Raw genomic sequence first — 25,375 nt, 5'->3', positions numbered from 1 at the left:
GTATACACATTTTAAGAAAAGAAAAAAACTGTATTAAAATCATAATACTCAATATATACTGATAACAAAAGATGAATACAAGTCACATTTGACTTTTGCAATTACAAGAGGTGCTCAAAGTGGTTACCATCAGCATCCAGACACTTCTGATTACTGCAAACTACTGCTTGAGCAACATTGACCAAAATGCTAACATCTCTTAAAATATGTATATATTTTGGGTGTGTATGCACATATACACACAATCCGATATTATTCAGTCATAAATATTTAGGAAATCCTACCATTTGCATGGACCTTGAAGGTATTACGCTAAGTGAAATAAGTCAGAGATAAACAAGTACTGCATGATCTCCCTTATATGCAGAAGCTAAACAAAACAAAACAAAACCCACACACACAAAAAAAAAGAGATCAGATTTGTTGTTACCAGAGGCAGGGGGTGAGGGGAGGGGGAATTGGAGGAGGAAGGTGGCCAGTTATAAGATAAATACTTGGGATGTAATGTACAGCATGATGGCTATAGTTAACACTGTTCTGTAAGATACAGGAACGTTAAGAGAGTAGATCCTAAGAGTTCTCATCACAAAGAAATTTTTTTTCTTTTGTTTTTATCATATCTGTATGAGATGATGGACATTCACTAAACCTATTGGGGTAATCATTTCACAATATATGTAAATCAAACCATCTTGATATACACCTTAAACTTATACAGTGATCTAAACAAATTATTTCTCAATAAGACTGGAAAAAAATTAAAAATCAGTGAAGATGCTAAAACTCTTCGTAAAAGACGTAAGAATGGCCCATACGTACATTAAATGATGCTGAACTGCATTAGACATCAGTGAAATACAAATTAAAACCACGATATGAAATTCTACTACACACCCTACAGAATGGCCAAAATTAAAAAGTCAAAATTTAAGAACGCTCAGTGCTGGAGAGAATGTGGTACAACTAGAGCTCTCATATATTGCTGATGCGAATGCAAAATGATTCACCTAATCTAGAAAACAGTGTGGAAGTTCCTTAAGAGGTTAAAAATACATTTACATGTCCCATCAATCCCATTTCTGGGCATTTATCCTAGAGAAATGAAAACATGTTCACAAAAAGATTTGTATGCAAATGTTCCTAGCAACGTTATTCATAATAGCCAAACCTGGATACAACTCAAATGACAATGCACAGGTGAATGGATATACAAATTGTGTTACATTCATACTAATGAAATACTACAAAGAATAAACTTCCGATATGGACCACAGCATAGATGAATCTTACAGGCATTATACTGAGCAAGATATGGCAGACATAAAAGAGAATGAACTGTGTGACTCAATTTCTATGAAACGCTAGTAAAGATGAAATTAACATATGACAGAAAGCAGATCAAGGGTTGCTTGGGCCTGGGGGTAAGGGCAGGACATGGTTGGGGAATAAGGGAACTTTATTGGGTGTTGAAAATGTTCTATACCTTGACTGTGGTGTGGTTGGATACACCACATGTCAAACTCATCAACATGTACACTTTAAATGAGTGCATTGATTTGTATGTAAATTATATACCTCAATAGTTTATTTTAAAGGAAATCAGAGAAATGCAAATCAAATCTGCAATGAGATACCATCATACAACGACCAGGTGACTAAGATGAAAAGAGGTAGACCATTCCAAGTGTGGATGAGGACGCAGAGCTATCAGAACTGTTGATTACGATTGACTGGGGTATTAGTTGGTACAGCCATTTGAAATACCACTTGGCATCTATGATCCCTGCCTCCTGATGTTCACGCCGTTGTGTAAGCCAGTCCCCTTGAGAGTGACCGCGACCTGTGAGTTGCTTTTAACCAACAGAATATGGCAACGGGGATGAGATCACCACTGTGAGATTATGTTACATTATGTAAGACACTGTCTTGCCAGCAGATTTGCCGTAGAGACTCCTTGCTGGACTGATGAAGTAAGTGGCCAATTTGGGGAAGCCTACTTGGCAAGGAACCTTGGGCAGCCTGAAGAAGCTAAGGGCAGCTGGTAGGAGCTGAGTGAAGCCTCCAGGAACTGCGATGGCTTCCAGTTGACTACCAGCAGAAAGCTGGGGCCTCCGGACCACAACCATAACGAAACAAATTCTGCCAACAGCCTGAGTGAACTTGGAAGTGGATTCTTCCCCAGTTGAGCCTCGACATGAGAACCAGCTTGGCTGACACCTTGGTTGCAGCCATGTGAGATCCTAAGCAGAGTGAGGCAGCTAAACTGAGCCCAGAATCCTGATCAACTGAAAGGGTGAGTGAGATAATAAACGTGTGTGTGGTAATCTGTTACACAGCAATAGAAAACAAAGTGTCCAATGTTCATTCCAGCCTCTTAGTGTGCCTTCCTGTACTACTGAGGCTAAAAACCTAAAAGGATACTTCCCAGATTCCCTTGCAACTAGGATTCTGGATATATTACTGGCCAATCAGATGTGTACTCGTGAGACTTGAACGACAGACGGGAGTTGGAGGCTATGCTACTGCCATTTCTGCTGGTAAATGTGGTTGTGAAGATGTTTGGCTGTTTAACTGCAATTTAGTCGCTAGCTATGGGTATTGGGAAGCTTGGCATCTATTTTGCTGATGTAAATCATAGCAGTTGGGGCATGGATCTAGAGGTAGCAGCTGTAATGTTGGCTTTTCATCATAGCAGTGGGAAGTAGCAGTTTCCTAATTGTAGAAGAATTAGCAACTCCCTTGGTGACCTGGTTCTGTGGTGTAGCTTTGGAAGTTGTTCTTGAAAGCTCAATTTAGAGTCAGTCCTCTTGATAATTCTGTAAGCCACTTAATGTCTGGTAATACATCTTTTCCTGACTAAACTAATTAGAGTGAATTCTGTTCTCTGCAACTGAATCTTAACTAACATAAGACGGAAGTCCTCAAGTGATAACTGAGTTAAGTGTAAATAAAAGTTTATCGTAACAAATAGTAATATGTAAACCATTTTTCACGTTTATTATAATAGATTTACAACATGTAGTTTTATAAAGACAAGTAAAGCCACCTTATAACATATTTAATTTAATGTATAAGGTATAATGTACTGGTTCAAGTTGACACAGATAAGATTTTTAATATTAAGAACCCATTTGCTTAAAAAGGTAGCAACTATAAAATTACGTGTTTAGCTTATTTCTCCTGCAGACTCAGAAAATAAATGTTTATCTCTTTAACTTGTATGTATAATCTTTTTGCAACTAAAAAATCTCTTTAAGTATTCAATTATAATTAATCTAGACTACAGTACTTAGGTAATCTTCAATACTATGACTTTAAAATCATACTAAATATTAATAACATATGCTCTTAAGAATCTTTTCTGTAAATACAATTGACAAAATAGTCAACAAAGTATGTGCAATAGTGCCTTTGTACATGAGCACAGAGCCTTGTGTCTTTCTTAGAGCTACTGCAGTCTAATTTATCAATCATTGCATAATAGTAGATATGTGGTAGTTTACATATAAACTATTAACTCCAAAATGTGCACATGTTTTGGCAAATCATTTCTGAGAAAAGGAATAGATGCTTATTTACCAACTATCTCTTTAAGTGGTATTTTCCTTGAAAAGACAAGGTTGAGCAAATCATTTTAAAGACACTACTAGTAAATGCTTGGCTGAGCCCAATTCATGACATTTTGAAAGGGTCTACTTATAAAATCTTGAGTCTCTCTGAAAAGAACATATTCTATGGTGACAAAGCCCTCTGTGTTAGGCCTTGTTCACAGTGGAGTTTTGCCAAAGGCAGACCACTCGTATACCAATTTCTTTCCAGAAAGGGAGACTTGTTGGGTCACTCTAAAGGATGTCTACCCTTTCTCTGTTTCACATCCAAAAAGTCAATGGGATTAAAACCAAAGTCTTTTGTGAAGAAAGAAGCTGCAATGGATTTCTCCCCACAATTCTGAAATCAATTGATTAATAAATTGCTCTTGTCAGAAACAGCGCAGAAGGTTAGACAGGTGTGTGATTTGCTTTTTTTTTTAAAGTGCTAACAAACCTTATTATTTCTACATGGACTTTCATTGTAATGGTAATAACTAATATATAAGCAGCATAAAGTACATAGAAATTATACATCTAAATCAGACAGTCAGAACTTTTTAGACAGATACCAGCAATTCTATACATTACCTTAACAATCATTATAGACAAGTATACTTTATGAACTTGCGAGACTAATACAATAATTCAGTCTATCTAACGTAACTTAAAATATAACTGGTGAAAATCCAAAATCTAAAGCTAGAACCAAAGCAGTCACAGGCTATTCTGAGACAAATGCCAGAAACCACAGTGCTCCGAAGCATTTCAAGTAATTTCTCAGTTTCATGAGACCTATACAGTTAATTGAATAGCTTCTTAATCCTTCTGAAAAGGCTGGCTTTATCCTGCTTAAATCTAAATCTAATATTGTTTTCCCTTATATTAGCCCTGCCAGAGTTTTGAGTTCTTGCTTTGTTTTTATCAGTAGCAGTTAGAAGAGTGAGTCAGCAGCTTCTGAACTGCTCAGGTAGGGAGAATTCCAAAGTTACGAAAAAAAATATTATTAGAGGACCGAATGAGATTAATTTTAAAAAGTTAATACTATTTCAGTTAGGTAACTTGAAAATGAGTCCCCCCCATATGGTAATATTGTAGATAATTAAGACTATAAATCCAAGAGCCTGGTTTTCTAAAGCATTCTAATAAGACTGAGGCAATTTGGAAAGTAGCATTTATCAATATGACATATCATCATCACTAATACTCAAACATAACACACATTTTCAAAATTATTGGTCAATTCATATGTAAATAGCAGCACAAACAAGTAACTTCTTACTAAAGCGATATGATGGCGCCCTCTGGTGGTACCATTTAACATAGTCCCCTGATATTGCATATCATGTGAAATATAAAATAAAAAGTACACTGGTATTGGAGAATATCAAAATTAGAGATTACCGCAAAGGAATGAATCACTGTTCTTCCAAATAACTTTTTTAAACCTTTGAGCACATTGGTAACAAGATAAATCCCTGATTTCTACTCCCAGGAATTAAGCTGACAGCTACAGGAATCTTAGTAAACTTGTCTGATAGGCAATTCCTGTTAAGAGATTTACATCTTGGTTCTAGAGCTTAACTGAGAGATTTTTGCATTTTCTAGTTTGGCTTCTACATCTGTGGGTTTCTCAAAAAACTTCACCAATGCTGGTTCATTCAACAAAGATGCAAGAATCTGTTCAAATGCAAATGACCACTGAGGTTCTTCCCTGAGCAAGGAGGGATCTTTCTCCAAGCTGCTCTCTGCTTTCTCCTCACTGGCTCCTCTAGAGGCACGAACTGTACCAGAGAATCCTTTGGCTGATGATATAGGGCTATGTAGTTTCCTTCCAACTTCTTCCATCCTGAGCAAAAGGCTGGTCACAACAGCAATGGCTTGATATAATGACTCTTCTTCACGGTCCCCATGAAATAAGTTATAAAGGGTCTTTGAAAACTGAATAAATTGTGACTAGAAGACACAAGTTAGAAATATCACATTTGATATTAGATTTAGCAAATATAAAGAGAACTTAGAAGTGAATAGTCTCCTATTTAGAATTTGTACTACTTAACCTTCACCACAGAAGTTACAAGAACTGATAAATCCTCAATAAACCTTGGTTCTAGAAAGATGAGTATCAACCATGGAAGAAAATTCCATTTAAGTCATCTCATTTGTTGCCTAAAAGCAGTATATTATATACATATATTACATATTTAATAACTTCTGGACAGTTTACCTGACAGCATTCCTTCAGTGTTAGGTGGTACTTTTAATTAGGTAAAGTCCCATTTTTCCCTACATTAGATCATTCATTCATTAACCAATCTTAATGAAAGGATTAAGATGAGATCCCCTTGATCTTCTCAAAGGGCTAGAGCCGGCAGCTCAACAGGGATGACTTAAATTTAGGGAAGAATGTTTTGGGAACTATCTAGTAGTACAAGGTAGCTCCAAGGGGCTGGGCCCATTTGGACATGTTTCTCTTTATAAAGGCTGAGGTGAGGCCCATGTGCAGAAATAAACTGGATTGTTTGCTAATTTCCAGTGGATAATCCATAGACATTCCTAGAAGATATCTGTCACTTAAAAAAAAAAAAGATTCCAACACAAGAGTCCTGTAAGTCAATCCTACCAGAAAAGTTTATCTGTAAATACAAAGCAAATACGAAAGGACATACTTCATAAAAATATATTGTACAAACTTACAAGTTTTATTTCTTTTTTTCTTTAGTCTGTAGTACTATTTATAAAAATTTTAGAATACACCTTATTGATTCATTTTAAAAAGTACTTATTTAACTACCAAATTACCTATTCTACTGAGAAATACTAAGCTATTTGATAGTTCTCATTTTGGTAAAGTTCTGGGAATCCTTAGTATCTATACCAACAGATTTTCAGTAAAAAAAAAAAAAAAGAATAAAGACCAACTGAATACTGTGTAAGAAAGAGACAGGTTTAGAATTTTGTCAGTACTAGTCATTAGTATAGTTTGAGCAGGTTCGAACACATGCTTAGGAACCAGGGTATGACCTATTTCAGTAACTTCTTATTCCTAGTAACTAGCACTGGGTGTGTCATCTAGTAGGCACTAAAAAGGTTTTACTGAATAAATGTACATTTCTAATAAAGCTGGAAATAGAAAACACTGAAATACACACACACACACACAGAGGGTGCCAAAAAATGTATGAGATCTCTTAAAATGTGTTTACATTTTTTTGGCACCCCGATATATATCCATCCTTTCTATAGGTACAAATGTTGTCACAGCAGAGGAACAACACTGAAACACTAGATGCATTTCAGTGTTAAAAATATTTGATCTCCCTCTTCTGTGCTCATGTAAAACTTACAGAGATGATACATAGATTACTTAACTATTTTTGTAATAGCATGTTAATTATTTTAGAGTTGTATACACCCACATTCATAAAAATAAAAAACAAGAACCTAGAATCTTTTCTTTGAAAGTACTATACCTGATTCATTCTTGGTAAATCTTTAATGTTTTCTTCTTTTTTGGAAAGCTCATCTTGCCACTGACTTAGATATGCTTGAATATCAGCTTTTCCTTTGCCTGAATGAAGGGAACAAAACCATTCCATAATAAACAGCTCACTGTATTTCCCCAAACTCAAAAAGAATAGTTGTAATTGAAAGACATTTCATTGAGTTACAAGAGTCTACCATTTTGAATTCAGGAAATGATCTGAATTTACCTTTTATTTCACCTACTGGTTCTCAGGATGCTTCGCCATTTCCACTAAACTAAAACTTTTACTTTGGGAAGGCTGGGGACTAGGGAAGATGTGAGGAGAGATTGAGAAGGATGCATTTTTGATTAAACAGTGCACCCTGGATTGATCATGCAAATTTCATGCAGACATTCTCATACATACTACTAAGTTTAAAATAGCTTCTACATGATGTTCTTAATATGCAAATACTGAAGTGGTCTATGCTGGCTCTTTCTCAAAAATTCAAGACACTACTTATTCATTCATTCCTTTGAAGAGTTTAATCAAGATGATATTAATGTGACTTTATTAATAATAATTTAAGATTCCTTAGACAATTAGATGGGGGTACTGAACAACCTGGGTAAGTTGTCATAAATAAAGAGATCTTCAGCAGTTATTTTGTAACTGTTACTCAAAAACATAAAATGATGGACTTTTCGAGAGCAATTTGACAGCCTCTATTAAAATATTAAATGTGTATATTGTTGGTGACTCAGAATTCACATACCTCTATGAATTTACCCCATCCTAAAGAAATATGTATAAAAGTATGCTAAAATTTAAGCATAAAAAAGTTTGTTGCACCATAGTTTGCAACATAAATCATTAGAAACAACTTAAATGTCCATCGGTATTAGGCTATTATGAAAATAAATTATGGTACAACCAAACAATGGAAAACTGCAACCATTAAAAAGAATAAGATAGACCCAACTGTATTAAGCTAAAATGTACTTCTGTAATGTTCCTTTAGTTTCAAGCAAACGGCTGAGTGAGTTGTCCATGATATATCGCAAAATCAAAAAAAGCAAATTGTAGAACAGTATTTACGGAATGTTTCTTTTTTTAAAAAAAGAGAGATGTCTATATATGCTTGTGTATAAATAGGTCTGGAAAGGATATAAACCAAAATGTTTTCACATTTACTTTAGGGTGGTATTGGTGGGGGTATGAAAACTTCTGTACTGTTTAAATTTCTTTTACAAGGATTACCTATTACTTTTGCAATTAAAAATAATTACCTTTAAAGAATAAAATTAAGCAATTATGGGTCATTTACTATTATAGTTTTATAACTTCTGAGACTTAAGTACCAAGATAAGAAAGAATAAATTGTTAAACTAACATGAAGGAACTGAAAAAGCTTTCAGAACAAATCAATAGCCTTTTAAGGGAATCTGCTTTTCCCCTGTGTGTAGTTAATATTTACAAAAACAGTAACTTCATAAACTAAATATTTCTAGATCACAGTACCTTTTTCAGGGCTGTTTTTTACTGCTTCTGCTTCCTTCTCATTTTCAAGATTGGAAACTAGAGGAAAAGAGGACAACTGCATTTTGTAAAATATTTAACAAATACCTTTGGAAAGTAAAATAAGTTTTGATATAAAGACTTATAAGTACATGTTCTTTTCTTTAATTCAGCAAACAAATTTTAGTTGATGTGACCTCCTGTCATTAGAAGACAAAGTACTGAAGAACTTTCATAGTAAAAAGAACATCCACAGGGAAAAAAATCCTAGAGGGAAGTATACCAAATATTAAGTATTTATTTCTGCGTGGTATTTCCTTCTTGGTGACTTTCCTCAAATTAAATTGTATTACTTTCACTATTAGGGAAAAAAAAAACATACTGGAAGCCAGAAGACTGTGCTAATAGTCCTGACCGTGGCAATAACTCACCGTGAAATCCTATACTCCTTCCTGGGCCTCAGTGTCCTCATCTATATAATTAAGTGTTGACTAGATGATCTGTAAGGTCTCGTCAAACTCACTGTTCAAACACTAACATAAGTATCCATAAACATATATTAGTCAGGACTTGCCTCTCTATAAGACATTCATATTCATGGAAAAGAAACAAAGGACACAAAAATAAGTTCATAACACTTCCAAATTATGTCCTGGAGACAGACTCATCCCTGTCTCTTACACCTACAGTAATGTATAATAAGTATTCACTGTTTGAATAACAGCTATGACCTTTAATTATCAAAGATTCCATTGTCTTCGTTGCATTTTTAACAAGGCATGAAAATGATCTGATACATTTTAGAAATTTCTGCAACATAAGTAGGAACAAAATGCATTTTCTTTCTAATTCTCCAGCAAACAAAAATTTCTATACATCAAAACCCAAAATGCAGTTTAGTCAATCAAATATTTATGGCGTATTTACCATGCATTTAGTACTGTGCTAAGTGCTCTGGTAGCACAGAAGAAACAAGGTCTGATTAACACAAATTTTACTAGAGGTAGCTGGGTAAAGAATATTTAAGCCAGGAAGATCTCTATGAGTGACTAATCATCAAAACAGATACATTTTTGAACAGATATTTACCATGGAGCTGACTGAGATAAAGTAATTCTTCCTCAGAAAGTTCATCTCCTTTTGAAGTGTCCTTAGATTTCACCTCAGTATAAGCTGAAAACAGATAACCCACATATCACATTTACTAACAATGAGGGACAGACATAGGCCCTGTAATAGGTCAAGTAAATCTGGGGGCAGAGAGTTAAACAAAGGGTTTCTGAAAACGAAAGACACATTAAGAAATGTGGAAGTGGTACTACTTTACTGTATAGCAAATAACAAAAATACTGATCACGTTGAGTTCCATTATTTCTCCTACTTGCTTTTTAATAGGTTTCTGAGAGCCATTACAAATTGAAATAAGAAAATCTGGCATTTGGAAATCTCTGAAAATGTGACTTCAGTCATTTAAAAACATCTTCAATAATAAGAAAAAAACATGAAGTTGAGTGCTCTAACAAATACGTAGTGGTTTCTTTTTCTATTTTTGATTCTTTGACTGAAAGCATATTCATTCCATGACAATATTAGACTTTTTAATAGCAATTTGAGTTGACAATGAAAAGGCCTTCATAATTAAATTACTAGGTTGTTTGTCTTTTGTTTTTTAATGCTGTGTTTGTGATCTGAGAGTGTGAAGAGTTAAAGATGGCTTTTACATTTTTCGTCTGGTAAAGAATGGTTCCTGGCTATCCTGGGAACACTCTTAAAAGAGAGCCCAGGTGTAGCTTTACACAAAGCTGTTTGTTTTTGTGAATTGCTTTATCTAAGCTAGAAGGTACTTTTGCAATGTTCCTTTAGTTTAAAGCCCAAGACTGTTTTCCAAAAATATGGATCAGGCCTGGAAAAGGCAGCCTCTTAAGGTGAGTGGGAAACACTTAAGTAAACGGAATGGTGTGGCAACACTGAGGCAGCGTGGTAGAATAAAAGGAAACCTGAGCTTTGGAGTCAGACCTCAGTTTGAATCCCAACTATGCAATTTATTAGCTGTGTGATCTTCGGCAAACAATTTAATATTTCTGACACTTAGTTTTTTTTATTGTCTAAACTGGAAGGATAATACCACCTTTCAGGGATATTGTAAGGACTAAATATAAGAGTGCATGTGAAGCAGGGAGCATTTGAGATCTTGCTCCCCAGCATATGTCATCAGTTTGGCTCAAATAAATAAATTCATAAATATTCAAAAAAAAAAAAAAAAGAATGCATGTGAAGTAAATGCCTTGACAGAGCTGGTGCTGAACAAATGGTAGCTTTTATTTTGTTTCCTTTTCCAAATGTTTACTATCCCTGCTGCCTGGTCTCATTTTTTCTGAACAATTTGTAGTGTTTCACAAGTTTGGCAGTTTGTCTAAAGTTAAATTCTACTCTCTAATGACAACAACAACAATAAAAATTCAACAGTATACCAATATTTAAATGATACATAGCTCTTATATACAAACGATTGATCACTAAATTGATTGACCACTATCAGGAAGGAAAGCTGTGAACCCCTCTGTTACACAAACTCTCTTCCATAGATTTCACTGTACCTATACATCAGCAAAAGTACTGGTAGTACGATTCATAGGCCACAATAAGGGAACAACCTCATGTCATACTGAAGATTATGTTACTATGCTAAGTGAAATAAGTCAGACCAAGAAAGACAAATACCCTATGACCTCACTTATATGTAGAACCTAAAGAACAAAATGAACAAACAAAACAGAAACAGACACATAGATACAGAGAACAAACTGATGGCTGCCAGCTGGGAGGAGGGGTTGGGGGGTTAGGTGAAAAGGTGAAGGGATTAAGAAGAAAAAAAGAAAATTATGCTATTTGTTAAAATGGAATTATATCTGTAATTATATTTCTTAAAATGGAATCAACTCCTGTACATCATTAAAGACTGTTAAACTCTTACCTGGAGGAATATGCAGCTTAAAAAGCAGCTTAAGCTTCTCAGTAAAACTTCCATTATACATTATGTCTGTTCAATAAAATTCAATAGAGAATAGTCACATACCCAAAGAACATTCAATCAGTTCCGGCAACACAGATTAATTAAGGTGCGGATATCAACCAGGAATTAGAATTCAGAAACCTTTTGTTACTTAAGCTAACAGTTAAACAACCACCCAGTTAGCCAGATTATCTTCTAGTGTATAAGCAAAACACCCTTTATCAGAGGGATAAAATGCTCTTCTGTTGATCTCCCTTTCCCCAACCGCAGATTTCTTTTTTCTTTTGAATGCAACCTTATGCCTCATTTGAGGAGAAAACTCCTCTTCAAGGGGCAGTCCCTGGTAAGAAAGCATGCTGGGGTGTCTGGAAAAGAAAGGAATGACAGAACTGGTGGCCCATCTACAAGCACAACATGTTTGTTGGATATTCCTCTATCACTTTCCTAGGCTATGCAGTTGGATTTTTACTGAGGGGGATATCCTCCTGAAGTATATCCATTTGCCTGGGTGTGGGAAAATTGGGACATCCTCTTTCTTCATGTTAACCGTTAAAACATCCATATTTAACATCTTGCTTTTCTGGAAAGGTAGGGGCAAAATGAGACCAATATACTTAGGTTTAGCAACAAACACATAAACTGTCCAGTTATTGCTAACGCTGGACACAATGTAACTCAGGATGATAAAAATCTGACCAAATCTGCAATAATAGGCAGTACTAAGTATTTCTAGGGGTACCTTTATGCTTGCTTTAAAAAAGAAAATTATTGGACACCATCCTACCAATTGCAGAGGAGAATTCTTTGAAGTTTATAAGGCAGTCCGAGTTTTCATCCAACAATCTGAATGTCCATAAAGCTAATGAGTCTCTGTTCGCAGAATGAGCCCAGGGACTCAACAAGTGATACAACACTCTGAATTGCTGGCAGTCAATCTGATACTGTTCCAAATATGGCAGACTGGGGTCATGGTGCTTTAATATTGGATAACTCAAACACCAGTAATAAGTAAAAAACAGCTCTTTCTATTAAAAACAAACAAAAAAGGAGAGTCATTAAATCAGAAAAAGTAATTTCCTAACTTTCTTTTAAACATGTATATTAAATTAATTAAAGATGAGATATTTAAGCATGACTGTGATAAAATTCTACTAAAAGAATATTGTTTTTTATTTAAAGAAAAAGAATACCTTAAAGATGACATAAAGTTCATCCAATTCATGAAGGCTCAATTTCACATCTTGAGATACAACACGCAACTTTAAAAAGATTAAAATCAATTTAGAATTTAACACTTCAGTATATAAATTATCTTTGAATCCATTTAGAAATCTCCCTCTACCAGAATATTTTTATTCTAACTTTAAAAAGGAACAAGAAAAGTAAATGAACCTATTTTGCCCTTTATAAAGGTAGTATATAGACTACAGTTGAATTCTACTATTATGTACTTTGACCTTCATCTTTTCATACCAGAATCACTGCCGAAGGACAGCCACTTAATGTCTATAAATATAAGCAACAGTATTCGAAGTCTCATTCCGTATGTTCCTCACTTGCCACATAAGCAATTTGTTAATTCACCACGAGGGGTTGTCACTGAACACTTCAAAGGTATTGGGAGATGTACAGTCCCTCTCTGGGCCAAAAAAACGTAATCCAAGAAGTAACAAGCTTAGAAAAAATATAACTTTAACGTACCCCATGAAAAATAAGTATAACGGTACAATGATTTTGGTATTTAAGAAATTTAAAAGTGAGGGTAAAAAGGCTAAAATTAATGAAAGGGGAAATAAAAAAAAACCAGTAGGCTCAATAACTGGTTAATGGAAAAAAACAAGTAAAATAGACAAATACCTGGCAAGTGGGATAAAAGTACAAATAAATATCTTTGAGAAGGAAAATGATAATATAAACATAGATACAGGGGTTATTAAAAGTGTCCAGCACACAGAAGGTGGTATTAAATATCTGTTGAATGAATTCCATAATCTTTATATGAAACGGATAATTCTGTAGGAAAATATAAATGATCAAAATTAACTCAGGAATAGGAAACTCTGAATAGACAGAGTTAAAAAGGTAATCAAAGACCTGCCTCCCATCAAAAGGTAGCAGATACAGGTAGTTTTACAGGCTCATTTCTTCAAATTTTCAGGTAACAGATAATTCCTATGTGATCTAATCTATTGCAGAATATAGAAAAATGTGACTTATTCCAAAATTCATTCTAAGACGAGAGTACAACTCTTAGATGAAAACTAAAGTTAGCACACACACACAAAGAGAAAAGTACGCCAATGTCACTTTAACATAAATGTATAGAACCTAGCTAAACTACCAAAATTATCAACAACGTGACCAAATAGGATTCATTCAAGATCCAACAGAAGTCTAATATTAGGAGTTCTTTAATATAATTTACTCCATTAATAAAGTAGAAAAATACATAATCTCAAGGTATGGAAAAGTCACTTGATCAAAGTTAACAGTCAATACTGATTTTTGAAATACCAAAATCTTTTAACCTAGAAACTGAATGAAACTCCTCAATCTGACAAAGGACATCCTTTAGAAATCAACAGCAAACATCACATTTAACAATAAAATGCTAGAGGCATTCCTATGAAATTCAGCAGTAAGAAAGTCTACTCTCACTGCTATTATTTAATTCTTCTCTAAAGATGATACCCAATATAGTAACACACACTCACACACACACACACAAACAACAACAACAAAAAACCCAACCTAAAAAATGTATGAATATCAGGAAAGGTCAAAACTCTAAGACTAGACATGATATGCTTGCCTATTCAAAAAATTTGAGAAATTAAACCAAAAAATATTAGAACTAATGAGAGTCAGTTACACAGCCACTTAATAAACAACATATGCAAATCCATAGCTTTTACATACACAGCGATAAACAAATTAGAAAATGTAAAGGAAAAAATGATCTCATTCATATTAGCAACAAAACCTCAAATGCATACCAGTAGATAAACCCAACGAGAAATGTGTAAGACCCATATATGAGAACTATAAATACTTACTAAAGAACCTTTAAAAAGACATCATTAAAATGGATATTAAAAACTTTTTAAAAACCTCACCAGATTTCAAAATGGACTATAAAGCCATACTAGTTAAAACAGTATGGTGCTGTTGCAGGAAAAAAAGAGACTCCAGGCATAAACCCATGTATGTATATAAGTATTTAGCACATGAAAAAGGCAGATTACAGTACAGTACAGTAGGAATGGACTACTCAATAAATGGCATTTAAACAATGGGTTGTTTCAGTTGGAAAAGAAATACCATTCGAGTCCTACCTCACATTGTAAACAAAAGATACTTTACGTGTATTACAGAGCTAAATGTTTTTTAAAAAATCAAAGCAATACCAGTACCATAAGCCAATATGACAAAGTATGTTTACAAATTATACAATTTTAAATAGGAAAGGCCACTTGCTAAGTTTGACATAAAACCAACACAACATGCAAAAAATAAAAGATTGAACTATGTAAAAATTTGAAACTTGTATACTCTGAAACATACCCTAAAGAAAATTAAAAAAAAAAAGATTAAAGGGAAATATTAGTCACAAATATAACTGATAAAGAATACCACTAATATATAAAGAGTTCCTACAAATCAATAAGATAAAGACAACCTCACAGAAAAATGGGCAAAGCCTATAAATAAGCAATTAAGAAATGAAAGAAGCTATGTGATCAGTGAAATAAAAAGTACAATTTTATTTTTTAATCTATCAAATTGGTGCAAATTAAAAACAACAAAAGAACAAGACAAACAAATGAGAAACAGAAACTCATAGACACAGACAATAGTTTAGTGGTTACCAGAGGGTAAGGGGGGTGGGGGGTGGGGGGTGGGAGATGAGGGTAAGGGGGATCGAATATATGGTGATGGAAGGAGAACTGACTCTGGGTGATGAACACACAATGGGATTTATAGATGATGTAATACAGAGTTGTACACCTGAAATCTATGTAATTTTACTAACAATTGTCACCCCAATAAATTTAATAAAATAAAATTTAAAAAAAATTAAAAAAAAATTTTAATATCTGATGTTAGTGGGAGTGTGGGAAAAGGGGAATCATTACACACTGTTGGTGGGATTATATTTGGTACAAATCCTTTGGAGGACAATTTGGCAGGACCTGTCATTTTAAAATGGGTAAACCCTTTGACCCAGCTTCCACTTCCAGTAATCCACCTTACAGAAATTATAAATGTGTAATAATAGATATGCGAGGATGTTTAGATAAGGTATTATAAGAGCAAAAAATGTCATACTAAATGTATATCCACATATATAGTTAAATAAAGTACAGCATATCCATACTATGGTATACCATTCAGTACATTAAGGAAAGTGAGGTAGCTATGTATGTACTGATATACAATGACCATATATTTTTTGACTGAAAAAAAGTAAACTGCAGAAAATGTCAAGAACCATATGACTTCACTCATATGTGGGATATAAAACTGAAAACAACAAAGGATCAAGACAAGCAAACAAACAACTCATTGACACAGACAACAGTTTAGTGGTTACCAGACGGGAAGGGGGAAGGGGATTGGTAGATGAGGGTAAATGGGATCAAATATATCATGATGGAAGGAGAACTGACTCTGGGTGGTGAACACACAATGTGATATATAGATGATGTATTATATAAGTGTACACTTGAAAACTATGTAATTTTACTAATTATTGTCACCCCAATAAATTTAATAAGAAAAAAGTAAGCTGCAGAACAAAATGACTGGTATGATCTCATTTAACAAACTGTATTACCACCCCCTACCACACAAGCGCGCGCACACACACACACACACACACACACACACACATTTATGTCTATAGATCCACAGAAAAAGATGTGGAAGGTTATCTGCCAAGTCATTTTAATATTGGTTACTCCTGGGGTAGGGAACATTTACTGTTTTACATTTCTATAATGTTTGAATAATTTACAATGAACATATATTACTTCAGTATTATTTTTAAAGTTAATTTATAAAAACTAAAACAAGGAGGCTCTATGCTATTATAATTATATTACAGCAACATCAGTGATTTAATTGAAATCTAAACCCGGAATCTTCAGAAATGTTAACTTTCCCAGATTTGTACCTCTGAGGACTTGGCTTTTAAACAAGTAGGTTTACAAAAGCAATACATATACTTATGATAAAAGCTCAAACAGTACAGAAGGATACATATACAGCAAAGTAAAACTCTCCCTATTCTGATAGCAATCTGTTAATTCTATTCATCAGAGGTAACCAATATTAAAAGCTTCTTATGTAGCCATCCAAATATTAACAAGGAGAGAATTTCAAACACACTGTTTTCTACCTTTCTCACTTTACCTTAGGTATCTTAGGATAATAATATGTATTACCAACATTGACTACTATGTAGGTCTGCTGTTCTTATTGATGGCGCACATCACAAATATGTTATGCTTAAGTGGGTGCATCATAACATTCACTATTGAAGGTCAAATAATACAAAACATATTGGAGAAACCAGCATAATTCAATCAGAAGAAAATAACTTATTTCCTCTCAAAAAATTTATAGTAAGCTAAATTGTGGCAAGAATCTAGCTCAAAAGTTTAGTTATTTTCATTTTCTTTACATAGAATGATAATATTTTAAGGGAAGTAGAAGAAAAAAATGTTACTCCAACTGGGTTTCCCCCATTGAGTGAATACTCACCACATTCTGTTTTGTTGTTTCCTCTAGGGTCTGTATCACAAACAACCTATTTCGACAGCGCATGCTGTATATATCTTCACAACAAATATTACCATATTTCTGTAAGAAATATGGTTTCAGTGGATACACATTCATAATCAACAGTCACTTCTCTTACAACTGAATTTCATCAGATTCAATTCTCAGAGGCCTTGGTTCTATTTTGAGCTATTTTCCTAACTTGTTCAGTGATTATGCAAATTTTCACCTCCCACATTTGTTTTTCCACATATTCACTGAGAGCATTCCATCTACTATGTGTCTAGGCTAAGTACAAGATCATTGGTAAAATTCTTAGTCCCTAAGGAGAGAATAATTTTCACCTTTTTACATAGTGATAGTTAAAAGTGGTCATTATTTGTGAAAGTAAGAGAATCTAATATCATTTAATGAAAAGCAAATGGAAGCAGAGGAAGCTATATAACCTAGGAACAGTTCACAGAACTCATTTTTAAAGTGAATCGTATTTTAAATGATATCTTTACTTGCCTTAGTATCTTACCCTTAATATACCACTAGAGACATAACTATAGTATTGATTATTTTAAACATGCTATGCAATTATATTTAAGGTATTAAAAATCTTACCTCATTTGACTCTCTAATCAAATCTGTAATATCCACTCTAATATGACTTTTTCCATCATTCACATTTGAGCCTTGCTGAACACTTGAAGGCAATGGGCTATCCTTATTAGTGACACTGTCAAAGAACCTATCCAAAAGTGATAGTAATACAAGAATTAGTGGAAGCAAAACGCAGAGAAAATGACAGCTAATTTCTCCCTAGTTAGTCAGAGGTTAATTTCAACTATGAGGACTAAGGAAGGTCTTATGAAGAAGTGGAATTTGAAAATGACACGGAATTAGTAAGACACGGGAGTGGGGAATGGGATGGTGAAGAAATTATTTCAGAGGTAGGGAGGAAAGTGTGATGGAAACAAACAGATTCAGTTTAAGGCAAATAGCACAGAGCCCAGTAAGGATGCAATATAGGGTATGTAGAGGCATGTAAGGAAAAATAAGAATAGGTACTCCTAGGCTTTAACACAGTGAGTTCTAAATGCTAGAGTGAGGTATTTATATTTTATTCTGTACATCATGGGATTTTATGTACCATTGTAACAGTTACCCAATCAAATATTCATAAGTAAAGCTCAGCCAACCTGATTGAAACCACTTGAAAACCAGAACAATTTCCCCCACTGGATATTAAATATTAGCAACTATCCATCCCTCTTCAAATTACTTTTACACAGAGACACTTTATAGCTCAAACTGGGACTATGAAAGTTCCAGCATAATGAAACAACAATATCAGTGGTTTACTTCAAAAGCATTTACTTTTGTTATATTCTATTTGAAAACAGAGGAGTGCCTTAGGCCTAGCTTTTTCATTCAACTAGCTTTGTGACCTCGGGCAAATTGTTTCAAGTTTCTAGGGCTCAGTTTCCTCATCTGTAAAATAAGGGGACTGAACAACATAATATCTAAAGGGCTCTTTGGATTTAAATATTATGGTTCTTATGGTACCTGTTTAAAGCTGTCACAGCTTCAGCATCATCTTTACATGCCAGCAATTTGTCTAAATTATAGTCAAGTATTGCCAATCCCAGTTGTAAAATGGCCTTTATTCCGTCATAGAAAAAACAGTCCACCACATTTACTGCACTTTCAATAGGTAGCACGCTAATAAAAAGTGTGAGGAACCATGAGAGAGAAACTGAGGAAAAGAATGTCATATCAGTCATGTGTTCTGTCAGCTGGGGAAGGTGATCCCTAATAAGTTCTTCAAAGACGGCCTGATCCACCAGGGCACCTGGAGAACATAAAAAGAAGTTTAAAAATTAATACCTTTCAAAAGGACTTGTTTCTGATACTTCCCACTTCTATTACTATAGTATGCTGATATATCTCATTTCTCTTCCTTAAATTATGAGCCTCTTCAGTGCGTTTTCTATGTTTCATGTATGTCTTTATCTGCTACCATGTTTCCCCGAAAATAGGACATAGCTGGACCATCAGCTCTAATGTGTCTTTTGGAGCAAAAATTAATATAAGATCTGGTATTATATGATACTATATTACATTATGTTATATTATATTACATTACATTATATTATACCTGGTCTTATATTATATAAGAACCGGTCTTATATTATATTAAAATAAGACTGGGTCTTATATTAATTTTTGCTCCAAAAGACGCATTAGAGCTGATGGTCTGGCTAGGTCTTATTTTCAGGGAATCACGGTAGCAGAGGGTCTTGCATGAAGAAGCACTTGAGAAAGTCAATTAAAATTCATTTGAACAATTATTTATTGAATTGTTATTATGTGTATCAACCTGCACGTGTTATAAGAGATATACCAATTACTGAAATGGTCTCATCTTCAAAAAGCTTAATATCTAGTAGAATGTAAGATAAATACCCACCTATAATGAAAGGCAATACAATCAATATCCTAGCCATGATACTGAAGGCTTATGAGGGTACAAAGGAGAGACCACCTATGATTTTAAGGTAGGTGACCATAGATCTATAAATATTTGATGACTGAAGAAAATATTACACAATTAAGGAAACAACTTGATCCCTTTCAAATTTTGAAAATATCTATACAAGTCATATAAATTTGGAGATTTTAAGCTGATTCAAATCTATCTCTCATCAAGAAACTATTAAAAAATTTCCAGCAGCTCTCGATGCTTCAGATCACCACTGTTTTAACAATATGGAGATAATAAACTTAGAATTTCTATTTTATTAAGAAACAGGCCAGGTACTTTAGTCTTTAAAAAAGTAACATATTAATTTTCCCAATTGTTATTCAGTACAAAAAGCTCTTCTCTTGAGCATGTCAGTGAATGTGACATTTTGATATTGCTTGCATTTTGTATATTTTAAAACCTAATTGATCAGTTCTTCCATTTGATAGGTAACTGGATAGACAACAGGCATATAAATTGTTTGGAAAAGAAATACAGTTATATATGTTTATGTGGGGTTTTTTTGTTTTGTTTTGTTTTTTTACCAATTATTCGACGATTAAAATAATCAGGCAACATTCGTTCACACACAGCAACCAAAAGCCAAAAAGCTTCTTCCTCTTTTGCATACAGAAGCAACACTGAGGTCAAAATGTTCATTGCCTAAAATTCACAGAAAAATAAAAAATAAATACCATCATTTATATCTCCATTCACTTAAACTGCTTTTCAAAAAAAAGAGCCCTGTATCGATAACTTTCTTTTTTTAATTAAAGTTTATTGGGGTGACAACTGTTAGTAAAGTTACATAGATTTCTCACAGTATATGTTCACCACCCAGTCAGTTCTTCCATCACCATATATTTGTGTATCAATAACTTTCAATGAATAAACAGGACTGATATGTAACACTTATGGGTGTCCCACCCATTATAAATGAATCTGTGGCAGAGAGTGCTAGCTATTCACCACAATCCATCTCCCCTTCTTCCATGGTATCTGCACATACGTGTGCTCAGCCACACATTTTGCAGACTTCTATGTGAATAAGTGTGGCCATGAAACCAAGATCCTTCAGTAATATGTAGGTGAAATGATGCGTGCAGCTTCCAGGCCTAGGTGATCAGATCTCCCCCAACTGTTTCTCCACGCTCTCTCCTCCTGCCCCTGAGTAGTAATGGCAATGAAAGAGCACCTTGGAAGCCATGTTTTGAAGATGACAGAGCCTGCTATTAGCCTAAGTCCCTGAATAATCTCATAGAGGAGAGCTACCTACTGACTTAAATACTTGCTCTCCTTTGTTTATTCTTTTAAGTAAACTTTTATGTTTTGAGCTATTATCTGTTTGAGATTATTTGTGTTAGCAGTCCAGCATACCCTAATTAATATAGGATTTTTTTCAGTGATTCTGCTACTGCCCACAAAATAAAATTCAAACTCCTGACCTATCCCAATCTACTTTATTGATTTTTTTCTCTAACTACTTCACTTCATTAACCATACATACACTTCTACTAAATAGAACATGGTCCTATATACATTCCACATCTACCTCTACCTGTATTTGGTTACATTGATCTCTTCACCTGGAATGTTCTTTCATTCCTTTTCCATACATACAAATTCCACAAATATGCAAAATCTACAAATGTTTTCTCTTCCATGAAGCCTTCTTTGATTCCTCCAAGTGCAAATAATTTATCCCTATTATAAATCCTGATGGGACTTTATATTTCTCTAATAATCTGCCTCATTTGTTTTTCATTTGCCAATGAATGTTTTAATATCCTGTTTCCCCAAAAATAAGACCTAGCCAGACAATCAGCTCTAATGCATCTTTTGGAGCAAAAATTAATATGAGACCAGGTCTTATATTATATAGTAAAATAAGACTGGGTATAATATAATATAATATAATATAATATAATATAATATAATATAATACCAGGTCTTATATTAATTTTTGCTCCAAAAGACGCATTAGAGCTGACTGTCTGGCTAAGTCTTATTTTCGGGGAAACACAGTACCTACCAGTCTATATATTTTTAAAGTGAAGACCCTTATCTGATTCATCTTGATATATTCTTCAGCACCTAGCACAATATAATTTACAAAGCAGGAATTCAATAAACATGCTAGATATAAAAGAAAAATGAATTAATGAAATATTAATTCTCCTAAGTATTTCCACTACCGTTCTACTTAGATTAATAATATCCACTATCAATTGCTGCCCACCCGCTTGTCATTATTATCACAATTTTTAAGCTAGTGGAGCTGGATTTGATGTGATTGTATCACCTGGAATAAGGACACAGTTGGACTCATAACGAAGTCATACCTGGCAGTATCCAATTTTGGGATTCCTGTATGCGTAAGCAGTGAGTACCCGTCTCAGAGCAGATATGCCAGTGTCACTCTGAAAGGCTGGGTGCTCAGGCAGGGAGCGACGCAAATCACGTTCAATTTCTTCAGTAGCCAAGTTACAGGTCCCTAAGGATTGCTCAACCACGTCAGCATAATAGCCGGGATTAGCAGCCATGTCATTAACAGCACCTGTCAAGATGATTGCATTGACATACAGAAGAAGAAGAATATAATAAAGCTACTACTTGTGTATGTACACAAAGGATTGGAATACCTTTAAATTTAGTTTTATGCTTAAGTAGTATGTGAGCACAAACAAAAGAAAAAGCATCACACTAGAATCTGTAACATGAGGACCCCAATTTTATCCAACAGAATAACATTTTCATGAACTGTTTTTTCCCCCTTAACTTTCTTTTGACACTAGAGATAGACATCTGACCCCCAACAATTAGTTATGTCTTGCCTGATAAATTAATCTGCTCAGTGGATAGATGAAGTCTGACAATTAAGTTCGCGAACTCATCCTAGGAAAACGTGCTACATAGCTCACTGCTGAATATCACTATGGTCACTTTCGAAGTACTCCCCTTGGGAAGCTATGCACCAATGCCAGCACCTAGTGAACCCTTCAAAACAATTTTGGAACTCTTTTTCTGGAAAGGCCATAGGAGCTGTCATCATATTACCTTGCTGTCCTGAATGTCATCAAAATGTCTTCCTTTCAATATTTCCTTTATCTTTGGGTAAAGAAAGAAGTCACTGGGGGCCAGATCAGGTGAGTAGAGAGGGTGTTCCAATACAGTTATTTGTTTACTGGGTAAAAACTCCCTCACAGACAGTGCCCTGTGAGCTGGTGCATTGTTGTGATGCAAGAGCTCCTTCAGGACCATTTTTGCACACACCTTTCCCATGCCAAGATTTTCAGTTAAGATTTTCCAAACTGTTTCTCTATCGATGTTTACTTGGTCTACTATGCTTCTCACAGTCAGCCAACAATTTTGATGCACAATTTGATGACTTTTTGCAATGTTATCGTCAGTTCTGCTCCTTACTGGCTTCCCTGACCTCTCTTCATCAGTGATGTGTTCTGTCCCCTCAGAAAAACGTTTAATCCATTTGTATACTGCTGTTTTCTTCATGGCATCATCCCCATCAATTTGGACTAGCATGTCCCTGATATCACCTCCAGTCTTGCCGAAGTTTAACAAGAAAATTAATGTTTGTTCCTTGCTGTAATTCAAGCTCAGACATTCTTGCGATGGCATACAAAAACATGCAACAATAATGAACACCACTCAGCAAGACACCGCCAAACATCGACACGAACACAGCTGTGAGACACTGATATACCAAGGTTATGAAACCTTACTGAGCTGTTTGTACAGTGCTGCCAACGTAAGCACATGTTGACAAGTTCGCGAATTTAATTGTCCAATCCCGTATAGGTAAGTACACATAACTAATGCACCCTCTTTGACTGGTCTGGATTCATGATGAATAAGACTTTGTCCTAGCCATCTTTGTAAATATTTTTATTTAGCTTGGTACATAACTCCTAGAAGGGGCATAATTCATGTCTGTTAAATAAAGTGAATAAATATAATACCTGAAAAAAGCATCCAGAGCTCTCCTCTTAAGGTCTCTGGAATCCCTCTTATAACCAGATCTTGAGTCTTTTTGGTCCGAAACATGCTAACACCACGTCCACATTCTGCAAATAGGATGTTCCATGACTGTTCCTTCATCTTTTCTTTTAACTACAACCAAAAAATAAAATAAAGTAAAATAAAATAAAAAATAAAATAAAAATCAAAGCAACTAAACATAATGAGAAATTAACTTCTTTCAAATAACTTGATAACTGTCTTCATCATGACACAATACCTATGGAAATCAAGAACAGAAGATCAAAAGCAGTATCCAGGGGCTAACACTAGACCACTGTCATCACAAAAATCTTTTAAATCCACGTGAACATAATAGCTTTAATGTACTACTTTAATTCTTAGCTAAACTCATATAAAAATGGAAAAAGCATTACACTTAGAAGGTAAAGCTTTGAGCCATCATTCTTCCCAAATCACTTCGATTAGGACTGATTATAAATCTATGCAAATGAAACCCAATACTCAACTTTCATCTTTTATCTTAATTCATAATAGTCCTTTTGTGTAATGGAACCAACCATAATACACAGTAGTACCTGCTGGAAAACGTTTCCAAGCCCCAAAAGAAGAGTGTTCAGTTGTAGCATCTTCTAGTCTGCTCTAAGATTTTTATTTTTGATCAACTGTTTTAGTCCATAGATTTAAATATTTTGTTTCCCTACCATTTTGGAATTAAGAGTCTCCAAATTCTGAGGGTGAAATACCGTCATTAAGGCTTCAGTGTTCACAGTTTTACTGCATTCTCTCTGACATGTTAAAGATTGTACCTCAATATTATCAGATGGGTCTGCAGAATCAGAACTTACAGGGACCTGAAAAAGAAAGAATGCAATTGTCTGAAATGTATGTTTAAAAGTTTCTGCAATAAAAGGTGCTAATGCTTTATTTTTCATTTATAAACCACAATCTAAAGCAATGTCTTAGGGAGACATTGTTTTTCTATCAAAATTAGAGATGTCAACAAATCAATGTCTGGAACAGGAAACTCAGGACCTCAGTGAACCCCCTCGACTACAAAAGCAACAAAATACTGGCAAAACATAAAAAACAAACAAACAAAAAACCACAACAGTTCAGAATGTAGGAAATTAACCACAGGCACAGAACAAACTGAAAAGCATGAATTCAATCAAGTAAAACTAATGAACCTCAATGAGAACACCAGAGTCTGTGAAGTTTTAACTCGAGGCTATTCCCATCTGTCACCCTCCCAAGCTCAGAGGTGTGGTAGTGATGAAAGCCAGCATCATCACAGCAAAGAATCCTTTGGAGCTTCATTAAAAGCCCCATGCCCAGGACACAGTCAATATTTTGACCAAACTAGCAGCTCCCCGGAAAATCTCCATTCCCAGGATGCTGTTATCATTTGATTTCATTCAGAGCTCAGCTCTGTGAGAGAGAAGCCCCTTCCCCACAGCATTAGAGCAAAGCAGAGCAATCTTCTGATAACATCACA

At 34.6% G+C, this 25,375-nt stretch overlaps 1 protein-coding gene across 2 annotated transcripts in view; it reads right to left on the bottom strand.

Annotated features, from left to right (window-relative positions):
• Positions 1 to 2,971: 2,971 nt before the first annotated feature.
• The window catches only part of TBC1D8B (TBC1 domain family member 8B), a 69,727-nt gene continuing 47,323 nt past the window's right edge, over positions 2,972 to 25,375 (bottom strand). The window contains exons 8-21 of one of the 2 annotated variants that reach the window (XM_019717708.3): positions 24,582 to 24,731; positions 23,859 to 24,009; positions 22,224 to 22,438; positions 20,427 to 20,544; positions 18,924 to 19,209; positions 17,979 to 18,105; positions 17,352 to 17,450; positions 12,776 to 12,844; positions 12,370 to 12,610; positions 11,547 to 11,612; positions 9,662 to 9,745; positions 8,576 to 8,632; positions 7,061 to 7,158; positions 2,972 to 5,543 (exon numbers count right to left, since the gene is read on the bottom strand). In XM_019717708.3, the coding sequence (XP_019573267.3) occupies positions 5,148 to 5,543; positions 7,061 to 7,158; positions 8,576 to 8,632; positions 9,662 to 9,745; positions 11,547 to 11,612; positions 12,370 to 12,610; positions 12,776 to 12,844; positions 17,352 to 17,450; positions 17,979 to 18,105; positions 18,924 to 19,209; positions 20,427 to 20,544; positions 22,224 to 22,438; positions 23,859 to 24,009; positions 24,582 to 24,731 (2,157 nt within the window). In that variant the 3' untranslated portion in view covers positions 2,972 to 5,147. The remainder of the gene's footprint in view (positions 5,544 to 7,060; positions 7,159 to 8,575; positions 8,633 to 9,661; positions 9,746 to 11,546; positions 11,613 to 12,369; positions 12,611 to 12,775; positions 12,845 to 17,351; positions 17,451 to 17,978; positions 18,106 to 18,923; positions 19,210 to 20,426; positions 20,545 to 22,223; positions 22,439 to 23,858; positions 24,010 to 24,581; positions 24,732 to 25,375) is intronic. The other variant, XM_019717709.3, reaches the window with a different exon arrangement.

The sequence above is a fragment of the Rhinolophus sinicus genome, chromosome 18 (assembly GCF_057876585.1).
Source record: "Rhinolophus sinicus isolate RSI-liver-muscle chromosome 18, RSI-T2T, whole genome shotgun sequence".
In the NCBI taxonomy this organism is placed as follows: Eukaryota; Metazoa; Chordata; class Mammalia; order Chiroptera; family Rhinolophidae; genus Rhinolophus; species Rhinolophus sinicus.
This window is presented reverse-complemented; position numbering and strand designations above follow the sequence as displayed.